Source organism: Trichomonas vaginalis, chromosome V (genome assembly GCF_026262505.1).
Source record: "Trichomonas vaginalis G3 chromosome V, whole genome shotgun sequence".
NCBI classification, from domain to species: domain Eukaryota; phylum Parabasalia; order Trichomonadida; family Trichomonadidae; genus Trichomonas; species Trichomonas vaginalis.
In genome coordinates this window covers 14,530,157-14,542,871 of record NC_067207.1, presented here as the reverse complement: position 1 = coordinate 14,542,871, position 12,715 = coordinate 14,530,157, and the positions used below count along the sequence as shown (strand labels likewise).

General features: G+C 30.1%; 4 protein-coding genes and 1 pseudogene across 5 annotated transcripts, besides 6 other annotated features; 2 read left to right on the top strand and 3 right to left on the bottom strand.

The window, feature by feature from the left end:
* Positions 1-4,431: part of a mobile genetic element that runs on past the window's edge.
* TVAGG3_0335870 (uncharacterized protein) lies at positions 401-562 on the bottom strand (the record flags this gene model as incomplete). The annotated part of the gene is made up of 1 exon (XM_051230604.1): positions 401-562. A coding segment is annotated over one exon (162 nt), but the record flags the coding sequence as incomplete, so codon positions are not given.
* Positions 590-858, bottom strand: TVAGG3_0335860 (annotated as a pseudogene). Its single transcript has one exon. A coding segment is annotated over exon 1 (269 nt).
* On the top strand, positions 2,953-3,423 carry TVAGG3_0335850 (repellent protein 1 family; the record flags this gene model as incomplete). Its single annotated transcript, XM_051230603.1, has 1 exon — positions 2,953-3,423. One exon carries the CDS (start codon positions 2,953-2,955, stop codon positions 3,421-3,423), a length of 471 nt encoding a protein of 156 aa, XP_051100333.1.
* Positions 3,907-4,263, bottom strand: TVAGG3_0335840 (uncharacterized protein; the record flags this gene model as incomplete). The annotated part of the gene is made up of 1 exon (XM_051230602.1): positions 3,907-4,263. One exon carries the CDS (start codon positions 4,261-4,263, stop codon positions 3,907-3,909), a length of 357 nt encoding a protein of 118 aa, XP_051100332.1.
* Positions 4,264-4,431: a terminal%2Cinverted (terminal inverted repeat of Maverick-2 transposon ID:TVAGG3_0335830).
* A 253-nt stretch (positions 4,432-4,684) lies between these two features.
* Positions 4,685-4,897: a mobile genetic element.
* Positions 4,898-8,423: 3,526 nt separating this feature from the next.
* Positions 8,424-9,724: a mobile genetic element.
* On the top strand, positions 8,929-9,216 carry TVAGG3_0335810 (uncharacterized protein; the record flags this gene model as incomplete). The annotated part of the gene is made up of 1 exon (XM_001293905.1): positions 8,929-9,216. One exon carries the CDS (start codon positions 8,929-8,931, stop codon positions 9,214-9,216), a length of 288 nt encoding a protein of 95 aa, XP_001293906.1.
* Positions 9,724-12,715: part of a mobile genetic element that runs on past the window's edge.
* Positions 9,725-10,540: a terminal%2Cinverted (terminal inverted repeat of MuDRx-3_TV_TvPhantom-3 transposon ID:TVAGG3_0335790).

The window sequence follows — 12,715 nt, the reverse complement described above, 5'->3', positions numbered from 1 at the left end:
TTGCATCATAATTGAAAACATTCTTGAAGTCTTCATTGGGTTCAGAGATTTGAAACCTTATACGTAATGGATTTTCTTTCTTTTTAGCGACTTCATTGAATGGTGAATATATAACAAACTGACAGTCATGAGTTCCATCTTCATTTTCATTAAATTCATAATGAAAGTCTATAAGTTGTGGCTGACTACCTTCTTCTTTCAGTTGTGCAAGAAACTCACGTAAAGGCTGTAAAGTTTGTACTTCAATATTGAACTTTTTCTCGAACATCTCATTAAATGAAATCATACATTGCAACAATGTTGTATCGTCTTTAAAGTATTTGTATATGTGAATGTTTTGGGCGCTTAAAGACTGTTCGTCATTTTCTATCTCGACTTGAAGTATAAAGTCAACCTTTCTGAAAGCACGTGTTATATACATAGATGTTATGCCAATGTACTTCTCTTCATTTATGTTCACAATCCAGTCTGTTGGAAACTTAAACGTTACTCTGTTCCCCTTTATTTTGACGTCAGGGTTTTCACTACTGAACGCAACAGATAAAGGTATTTGTCTATACATTTAGTTTGGATAAAAATAAACCATTTACTCTTTCTTTGCTTCAGCTTCCTTTGCTTTTTGTTCTTCCTTTGCTTTTGCTTCTTCTCTAGCTTTTTTCGCCAGCAAACGTGGGTTCTTCTGTCTTCCAGCAGCTAATGCAGCTAGTTGTTTTTCACTAAGTTTTCTCTTTGGTCTCTCTGGCTTTTGTTCTTGTTTTTGTTCCTTCAGTTCGGATAAAATTTGCTCACGAATTTCTTTCTTCAATGCTTCAACATCTATGACCCCTTGGGTCTTGTCCGTAGGCTTGTCTGAGTCATTTGACTGTAGAAAAACAAAATTAAAACTTTAACCGATGTAAAATGAGCTTGTCAAAATCAGAACGAGAGTCTATTATATTAAATGACGCCAGAGGAATACAACATCCTTTCTATTATGTAAGTCAGAGTAAAGATGGTAAAATATATGTAAGAAAAAGAAAGGTTCCATTAGCGAATACAGAGAGCGACAACATTAAGGTGCATGGCACGAGGGCGAAGCCCATATAAAACCTTCTTTCAAACTGAAAAAAGAACAAGAAGAAAAGAAGCCAGATGTACTTTCAATAACGAACCAAGAGCTTATTGCAAAGTTCGTGAATTTCATTGAAAAGCAAACCGAGTCAAAGAACCCTGACCCACCAGTGAAAGAAGTTGAGACAAAAGAGAATGTACAGTTCATTGAAAATGTCAAGAAACAACTTCCACCACGAATACCAAGAAGAAGAGTGAGAATAATGAAGTAAATAGATATTTTTATCTGAAGTAAATACATGCAGAACGAACAGTTAAACGAATTTACTCCAGCAGAGCATATTCATCAGATTCGCTCATATTTCGATATCATAGACAATGCAGTTCAAATTGGTGACACTAATAGAAAATATTCTGACGCAAAGATTCCATCACAACCTGGAACTGCTAAAGATAACACATGGGTAACATTCAATCTCTCACCTCCTGGTGAAAATATGTTGGACCTTTACAATACATTCATTACGTATAAAATGGAAGGTCAATTTATTGTAGATAAAGAAATTGGTTCAGGTTCCAATAAAACAAACCCACCAGGATTTTGGATTGGTTTCGATGACGCTTTCTATGCAGTTGCTGGATATCAAATCCTTGCAAATGGTCGTATCGTATATTCTCAAGACAACGCAAGAGAAGAAGCATATATAACTTCAAACTCACAAACTACCGAACAAATAAAGAAAGTCGATGTTTTTTCAAAGACTCGACATAAAGATGTATGGAGTCATTCGGGAACATGCAGAACAGGACAAATTGTAGTGGTCCAATTACAGCAGGAAAATCATTTGATTTTAAGCTTCGTTTAAGAATTCCTGTTAGAAGATTCCTTCCATTAGAAGCTATTCGATTTATTCCAGCTTTTGCAGGAAACATTCAGCTTAAAGTAAAGTTCAGTAGCGACGCCTTACAATGCACATCTATATCTGTAAATGATATCATTGCTTTCAATCCAACTCTTAAAGTTGCATTTGCTTCAGTTCAAATCCACCGACAAATAAATTTGTTCCATGGAATGAACCATTCACTATGATAACGAGTGCAACTGAAGCTAGTGGAACAGTTACTATTACAACTGTAACCCAGCAACTATTTCGAACAAAGATGGATTTTAATGAATGTTTTATTCATCCAAAGTCATTCTCTTTAGACCCTAACATTTATACAGAACTTGTAGAACATTATACAAACGAGGCTTTATGTTTTCCTGTTAAAGTTATGGATTGGATTCCTATGGATGGTTCATTCTCAAAGAATACAGATAGTTCAAGTGCAACATTTACAGCAGCTTATACGCCTATTAATGTTAAAAGTATTTGGGCACTATTTAGAAAGAAAGACAACTATTATGTTAATTTTGAGAACCCTAAGTTTAAATATCTTCAGCTTTCCATGGGAGCTTATGGAAATATGCCTGCAGAACCTGAAAAATCATATGGACCTGTATTTTATGAAATGGTTGCGAACGCTTGCAATACAAACAATGATATGATTGGATTTAATGAAGATGTTATGAGGTCATTGGTGGATGATGGTAGTGTGGAACATAAATGGGATAGCTATGACAACACACATTTCTTATGTGGTTTTCCAACAGAAGTGGACTTTTGCTTCCAGCAAGGTCAAACATCTACTGCTCCAATAACATACAAATTGTCTGTTAAAGGACCTATTGAACTAGCAACAGAAAATGTACCAAAGCCACTTATTGGATTTATGAGGGATTGTTGCTTTGCAATACAAGTAAGACAGTCAGGCATACCAATAATAAGACTTGACGACTATAACTTAGCAGCGGACGACAGTGAGGAATAAAGGATGAACGTTTATTTTTAAAGCTTATAAATGAGTTCTTCATCAAGCTCTCGTGAACCTTCACCATCTGTGAAACAAACTTTACCAAACGATTATGGAGCACCTATTGAATATTTCTTACGAGCTGCACAATGGCAAAGAGCAGTCTCACCAAGGTTAGGTGTTCCACCAGCTCCTGTCAAAAATAGCATTTGGTCAAGTCCTTATATAAGATATGGTCTCCCACTAGGTTTGCTAGCTACAGCAGGAGCAGTAATGATGTTGAAAAGAAACAAAGCAAATGTTATAAATAATACTGAAGTAGCTGAATTTGAACAAACTCCGACACCATCGCCAAAACCAACGTCAAAACCAACGCCTTCACAAACAACACCTTCAATGACTCCTGAACCTATGAAAGTACAAACTCCTGTTCAAAAGTCAACTCCAAAACCGACTCCAACATTTAAACCAGAACCTACTCCTCAAATAAATCGTAAAACTCCTGCGTTTCCTTACTGAAAAAATAATGTTAGTTTTATTTTATTTGAACATTTTATTTAGAGTAAAATGACGACTAAAGTCACTGAAGCAATGAAACAAAAATTTTTGGTAGAATACATTAAATCAGGAGCGGTTCCAGAAGGTTTTTACGTTCATACTATGAAGGATGGTAGAGTTCAGTTTAGAAAGATAAAGCAACCATTAGATAGAGAAGGTATATTAAGGAAGATTAAACTTCATGAGGACAACATTGCTGAACTTAAGAAGAAGTTAGAAGAGTTGGAGAAAGGAAGAGAGTTATAAAGCAATGAATTCAACAGACCCAAAGGGTCAGAGCCGCTTTGCGGCTAGGGTGAAAAAAGAGGTGAAAAAAGAGGTGAGATTTCACCACTTCACCTAAATTTATTTTTTCACCTCTGACAACGTTTATTTTTAAGTTTATTTTATTATTTAGCGAGAACGTTTATTTTTATATAAATGACAGAAAAAAATATAACATTTCTACTCAGCAGGAATGAGACCCTTACTGACTATGTATTCGTTTAATGCTTGATGAAAACAATGGTACATATTATCGTATGGGTATACACAACGTCTGTTTCCATCGTCGTCGTATATGTAGAGCTCAAATCCAGTCCAACCTTCTTTTGTACAATATGTAGCTTTATTTAAGTATGCATTTATGTAGATAAGGCAATTTTCTTCATCGCTCCAGAAATAATTTTTCGTCATTGTTGAAATAGTTTTCGTTCCTCTGCGACCATAAGGAATGTATGCAATGAACTTTGCGTCATATGGGATTGTAATATATTCAGGGTTTCTTTCATCGTCAATGGGTCTGTCTTTGTTAAAATGCATGTTTCTCAGTTTTACTTGAGTTTGAATAGTTCACGGAAACGTTCTGGGAAAGAGTCATAGTAAATGTAGTCGGACATGTCTTTGTAATGAAATAAAAAATTTAAAAAAATAAAAATAAGGCTATTTTTATTTAGTGAGGACGGTAGTGAAGTCGTTAGTGAAGTCGTTTATGTATCAGATGGTTTTGTAAATATTAGGCAAAATCGCAACCGAATTTTTAAATCTCGATCGCAAAGAAAAATTTCGATTTTTTATAAAATCGCGAACTTCTGAAAAATTGCGAACAGAAAAAAATCGCGATTGTTTTTGAAATCGCGTTTTATTAGAAGTACGCGATTTTATAAAAAATCGAAATTAGATTAAAATATAGCGTCTAAAACCAAATTGCGAACAAGTTATGTATTGATTAAGAAAAATATATTTAAGATGAAGAATTGCTTGCTATGATGTACTGATTCATGATCAGTACATCATAGCAAGCAATTCTTTACATGAAGTTCGAAAACTTGGGTGCAATCAGATCTGATTGCACCCAAGTTTTCGAACTTTGTATAGGGAATTAAAGGGTGAGAGATATATAGTCTATCTATATATCTCTCACCCTTTAATTCCACCTCTGTAAGCGATAAAATTTTATCAAATATTTTATACTACGAGAAATTATGGCTTTGTTTCATAGACGTATTGAATTTACCGATTGTGTTAAAATGAGATCGCTTAATCTTTAAATTTATTAAGTTAATCAAATTTTTGATTAAACGCAACGATGTTTTGTGAAATCAAAACGATAAATATTCAATGCAAACGCACCTGAGCTATGTTCCTTTATTGCAGCCATTAAACATTTGTCTGGCTCACAATTTGAGAGCACTTCACCTAAATAATGCTATAATGAAAATTGAATTAATAAAAATCGTTTCTTCAAATAATCTTCACAAATATATTATCATTATGTGAATTTTTACTTATAAAATTAAATACATATTTAGTTTCTAGTATTTTTTTTCTATTGTCATTCAAAATATAGCTACAAAACGAAGAACCATAATTTTGATAAACACTAAATGATAATATGATTTATAATATAAATAAAATATTTTCAAGTCCAATAAATCAAAATTGATATTTTAAAAAAAAACTAATTAAGAATTCAGTGATAATTTTATCAAATATTACAAGACAATATGATTTATAAGCAGAATAAAATGTGAATTATATCAATATGACACTTTTAACCTTTTTAATCCGAAAAATCCAAAATACAATTTATACATATATTTAAGCAATATAATTATATATGTGATGATAGATCTCCATGATCAGAGTTTCGAGTTTTATTGAGTATTCATTGGACATCAAAGTTGAATCAAAGCAGCAAAAGTGAAATTTTCCGAGGAAATTTTGATGTAGCGAATTTTTTGTGTGAGCATTAATAGATCGAAATCACAAGAGAATATAATACCTCGCTACATATACTATTATATTATCATGTGAAATAAGAATGTTGAATCAATATCAACTGAGATATAATAGTATATAAAAAGTATTTTTATCATAGCTAAAAAAGAGATTTTTCACATGACAAAATTCTCAATGGAGAAAAACCATCTATATCCTACATATAACGTATAACGCATTGTTTTATACTTAAACACTTCTCTATGGATATATCTTGCGTAACATATATCTATCAGACTCGCTCATTTATTAAGCTATTAATAAAAATAGTATTCCATGAAAATCGTTTTTCCATTATATTATCCGTGAAGTGCGGTGTAAACTTCACAATTCTCCGCTTCGGACGGAAAGAATTGTGTAGCCACACACACTTGTCATGCATAATTGTGTATTAAGCAAAACGAAAGCATTCACGATACAAATCTGTTAATTATGAATACTTTGATTTGACATTGAATATCTCATATCGAGATTTGAGATATCAAAAGCAAATTTTGATTTTTTATTATACAATTTATATTTGTAGTCTAATTATTATAGATATCATCAAAATATTGTGAAAGCACAATTTTTGGACCAGAAATTTTATAAAATATTCAATAGCTCAATTTTTCGAAAGTATTAGATAGCTATTATATTTGACATTGAATGCAAATATACTGTATGTGATTTTTATGAATATTTGTATTAGATAATTTGCGATCTGAAAAAAAAAAATTGAATTTACTAATATTTGTTCTATTTATATAATATACTCGGGCATTATATTATGATTAGAATACAATTGCTAAAATCGAGTCTAATATTTTAGAATATTTTTTTAAGATATTTGGGATTGAGTATTCATACTATGTGATTTTCATAACCAATGAATGTGCCCTACAGTATAAGTAAAAATAAGAATAATTTTTTTCAATTTGATATCTTTTTTTAAAAAAGTGTGATTTTCACAAAAAAAGTGTTATAGTAGTAGGATTATAGTCCATACAATACTATTGTAATCTCTTTTCTCGAATTTAATTTTTCAATTAGCAATTCGAGAAAAAAAATATTACTTAAAGGACGACTTATCACTCCGAAAAAGACCAAAATTAAGGACGTGATTTTTTTGAAAGTTCGCGATTTTTCAAAAAGTCGCAATTTTTTCACGAATCGCGATTTTTTAAAAAAATCGAAATTTATCGTTCAAATCGCGATTTATTAATAAATCGCGAAAAAATTCTGTTCGCGATTTTTAAAAAATCGCGATTTAAGCTAAAAATCACAATTTATCATCAAAATCTAGATTTAAAAATTCGGTTGCGATTTTGCCTATTTAAGGTTAAGTTGGTGTTTGTGTTTGTGTTGTAAAATATACGTTGCCGGTTTTGTAAATATTTAAGGTTAAGTGGTGTACGGAGGCGCGCAGTGCCTCAGTACCCAAGTTAGGGATACTAACTGACCAGGAATTAAATAAGAAGGCAAATTTGGTTTATGTTGATGAAAAAGATAATGAAATTAAAGAAAAGGTTGAAGGGTATCATGAATGGACATTGGAGACTTTTAAAGTTAAAGCTGATACAGAATGGGTTTCAGGATGTTTAGACCTTAAAGCAGATAAAACTTATGTTAACGATGAGTTAGAGAAGAAAGCAGATAAAACATATGTTAACAATGAGTTAGAGAAGAAAGCAGATAAGGAAAAAGTTATTTCATTCATTAATACTGAGTTAGCAAAGAAAGCTGATATATCATTTGTTAATGAAGAAATAAAACAATCAGAGGTCTATTTTACTCCACCATTTTTAAATTTTATGAAATCATCGGATAAAACCTTTGATATAGATTCTTTTGAATGGATATGTTATGATGGAGTGACCACGTATTTATTTTATACAGCTGGAGTGTTTTATTATTTTAAAACAAATGATTTTAAAAACTATGAATCATTTACTCCATCTGTTTGGAATCCTGATACACGAAAGCCAATCATTAATCCAAGAATTTTATATGTTGAATATAATAACGGTAAATTTATGGGAATGATAACGGTTGGAGATGATTTTTGCCCTTGTTATTCATTCGATTGTATCCAATGGTTCAAATGTAATTTAAATCAAGATGCTAAATTTAAATATCCAAATAATCCTATTAGATGCGTTAATAATAAATGGGTACTAATTTATGAAGTCAATCAAATTTTCATTAGTGAGGATGGGATAAATTATTATATGTTTAGTATGATGTCATCAGATTTGGAAATTGATTATACAAGTAAGTGGTATTACATTAACAACATGTATTTTATCCTACAAAATGATAAAATTTATAGATCATATTCAATACCATTTGGTCGTTTTGAACAAATTTTTCAAGCTGATGGAGACATTGAAGCTTTATGTTATGGATCAAATGTTTATGTTTTCGTTTCAGGTGGTATGGTCTATTCATATCCTGTAAGTTATAACAGACATATTTATTTATCACAAGATTTATCAAATTGGGAATTGGTTTATTCATTCACTCCAAAACTTACTCGAAATTATAGATTTACAAATTTATTTTATATTGATGGGTATTTCATTGCTTTTGGATGTGGTGATTTAGTAAATATCAGTAGTGATGGAAGAAATTGGTCTGAAATCACAAAATTTCAAGATGTACGAAAAGCTATTTTCAAAAATAATACGTTAATATTGATAACAAGACCAGTTTTAAATACTCACCCAGTTTCAATATTATATAATAAATTCAATATTCATAATGGATTAAATACAATTCTTGAGATGATTTACCCCATTGGTTCAATATATACATCAATGAATTCAACAAATCCAGCAAGTGTTTTAGGTTTTGGTACATGGCAACAGATTGTAGACAAATTCTTATACTGTGCTAACTCTTCAAAGCAAACCGGTGGTTCAAAGAAAATTAAAGAAGCAAACCTTCCGCCGCATAAGCATACAGGAACTACAAACTTTTCTAGCGACCATACACACTCATTAAGAGACCACCCATTATACAACTCAGACTATGAAGCCGGTCATGATGTTTTATCTCCAGCTTATAACGATTCAACAAAAAAGACTTTTCGACCAACTGAACCAGGAGGAAATCATTCACACACTTTCACAACAAATCCAACGGGCTCGGGTGAAGATTATATGCCACCTTATATGACAGTTTATGCATGGTACCGTCTTGAATAAAATCTTTATTTTTACATAAATGAGTTTAAAAGAAGTATTCGGATCATCACCGTGGAGGTCATTTAAAAAATTCTATGAAGCTGCAAAGAATGCGGGATTTAATGATAGAACAGAAATTAAGAGATTTTATGATGAAAATATAGTTCATCAGGTTAAAGATGAATACACTGTCATTTATGAAGGAGGTGTGGATGATAAAATTCCTTCTAGAAATTTGAGAGAATCGAACCCTACACATTTATCGGAACTCGAAAAGGATTACTGGAAGAATAAAAATAAGCCAAAATTAATCAAAAAATTTTTATGAACTAAATATATTTTATGTCTGTAATTAATTAGGTAATGAAGTAATGGATGAACTGCAGAAATATATTTTATCGTTTATGGTTTTTAGGTTATTCAATAATTAATTATTTTTGAATAACTGAAGGTGTCACCACGTCACCATGTCACCAGGTTAATTAACTTCTTTAAAAAATGATGACAACATGACATTTTGACAACATTCCCGGAAATAAATTTTATCGTTTATGTTTACGTTAATGTTTCGTAAATGTTTTCATGAATGTTTTCAGTGTCACCACGTCACCATGTCACCAGGTTAATTAACTTCTTTAAAAAATGATGACAACATGACATTTTGACAACATTCCCGGAAATTTGATGCAGTCCAAAAATAAAGTTAGTTTTAAAATTATTTTTATTTTTTTATTCCTATATAAATGACAGCAACAAACAACAACAGTAACTTTATCATTTCTGATGAAAAAGTTATTGATTCATTAGCTGAGGAATTAGTTGTGGCAGAAACTAAGAGATATAAAAATTGCTCACATTTGCTCACATTTTGGCACTTTTTTGTACGTTTGTCAAAAAATTGTGAGGAAGATCTCACAAAAATAGTCAAAATGTGAGCAAATTTTGAGAAGTGCTCACATTTTGACATACGATTATTTTCATACGTTTTTTTGATGAATTCTAATAAAACTTCATTACCACTTTCAGAACGAAGCGTAACTTTTCAGCACGTAACGCTCTATCATGTGTAGTGACATATTATTCAAAAAAACTCAGATTGCTTATCTTATAATAACAATTTCATTAGAAAAAATGCACGATTTCACGCTAAAACTTTGAAGCAATTCTTAAATTCGGATAAAAAATCGATATGTATTACACTTTAAACTTCAAAAAATGGTTCAAAATTTAGACTTAGTTTATCTTAACAATATAGCAGATTTTAAGCCGAACAAGTAGGAGTAATAGAAATAGCTCTTGAAAATAATTACAATTAGTAATATGTAAGTCAAAGTTCGAGTATTCTAATAAATAAACGTTCCGGATTTTCTTTACTACAAGAATCAATACTTAATATATAGAAGCAACAGTAAAAACTTATTAGAGATTCAAAAAGAAAGTTGACTAAAGAGAATCTTTTTATATAAGTAATTTTATTTTTTTGAAATACGAGATCGAATAAACATGTATTTTATTTTATTACTATAATAATACGTTTTTACATAGTAAGAAAGTTTAGAGACTGAAATGAAATTAAAAATTGAGAAAAAAATAAAGCTTTTCTATAAAAATTCATATTAATATATAGTATAATGATATTACAATTTATTGATAGTTGTGTTAGAAAAAAGGTACATTCACTATTTTTGACAAAATTTTAAATTTTCATGGGGTTGTAAATCTTATAATAACTAGATGAATAAGGAATAAATCCCAGTATGATGTGCATCATTATATTAAACACTATATGTAAGGCTGGTGATTCTATTAACACTTATGAAGATCTATAGTATTTGAGCAGATAAATTTGATAATTTCCAAAACTCTTATATTTCAAAATTAAAGTGTGCGAATGCATTTAAATGAGAGCAAAAAGAGATTGATGCTGTTAAAACTATGTGTTAATTTGCAATTATTTCGCATCACAAGAACTACCCAGTAAATTCGGCTATCTTTCTTTGCAATTATTCTCCATTATACATATAATATAATGGTTAGGGTTTGAAGAAAAGTTACTAGAGAATTATTGACTTTTGAAATAATGCAGAATTTTACTTGAAGAAATCATTAATTTATGAGTTCCAAATTGCTAAGCATGACGAAGGATCATTAAATTTGCTACAATTAAATACACTTATTGCAGAATTAAGATTTTTGAAATTAAAAGTTTGAAATATTGCCTTTTTGAATAAAAATTTAAATTTTATTATATAATCATGATAATATCTTATAGAAATTAAAAGAAAATATTTTAAACCATTCAAATATTTTGAATGTCTTATCAATTTAAAATATTAAAAGATAGCTTGATTTTATCATCATTAGTTGTTATCAAAGTTTTCTTCTTTTGATGAACAACAGTAAATGATTTGTTAATTACTTGTCTTCCTTTTTCGCAGCAAAATCGAAAGTTATGATGATAATCTTGCTCTCAATTTTGAAACTCTCTGATTTACAAGTAAGCATTCCTTTGGAAAAGCAGTCCTATTCTGTTTTCAAGATATTTTAAAGCCTCAATTTCATACAATGCGCAGATCTATTCGAAATTGCAAGAACTCTCAAGAAAAATGCAGCAGCAAAGAAGATTCCATAGTTTCTAGCATCAAAAATTTACAACCTTAATACAACAGTTAAAGAGAAGCTCGAAAAGAAAATATTTAACCATAAAGCTGGAAACCATTCGATATCTACTATTGGATCTAATAAAAAGTTAATTATAACATATTTAACATGCTATTTGTTGACTTTGTTCCATTATATTACCATATATACCTTTTTGAAATCTAAAATATTTTTACAATTTTAACCATGTGTTGTTGAAACCATATATCAATCTTAGCTAAAGTATAGTTTATGAGTCTGTCACCATCTAACGTATGAATTTTCAAAAATGTCAAATATGTTCATTTTTTCTGTAGATTCAGCCATAATTTCACGTTGTTATACTATTCAACTATTATTTAATATTTTTATCGATTTAAATATATGATGAGATGCTTAGTTCTCCTGGAAATCGATTTTTAATCGCAATTTTAACTTTCCAAAAAAATTCAAAAATAAAAATCCCTCTCAATTTTCTAAGTTTTATAACTCGCCAAATCTCTAGCCAAATTTTTTTGGCCCGTATAAATATTGTTTGGCACTATATAGGGATGCTATTTATCATATTTTCATCCCATTTTACTGTTATCGCCTAGTGAATGTACCTTTGTTAGAAAAAATATACAACTAAAATGTCAGTTTTAAAAAATTTAAAAATTATATTAAAACAATAGTCATTGAGGATGGTTAATTGCAAAAACTCAAGAAACTATCATTATCTCTCTTTGCTTAACACATCTACAACTGGAAACATCATTCCAAATGAAGTTCCTCAGTCTCGTCAAAATTTCTCTCTCATCTACAACAAGCTTAACTCAAAACTCAAGAAACTATCATTATCTCTCTTTGCTTAACACATCTACAACTGGAAACATCATTCCAAATGTTGCATTCAAGAATCCTATTATTATTCTTTCTTTCAATCTTTTATATTTACTCTTTAAATTCTAATATAATATAAATTCTTCATTTCCTTTGTTTAAACTTTTTTCATTTTAATACCATTTTATCAGATAGTAATTTTTGTTTTTCTCTGACCAAAAATCTTCTCAATTTAACTCCACCTTCACAAAAATTCATTGAGTTCTCTCAAAATTCTTGTATTTTTGGTATACTTAAAGTATCATCTTCAAATATTTTTTTGGAGAAAATTGACTTTGCATAATATCGTAATACTTTTTAAGGCA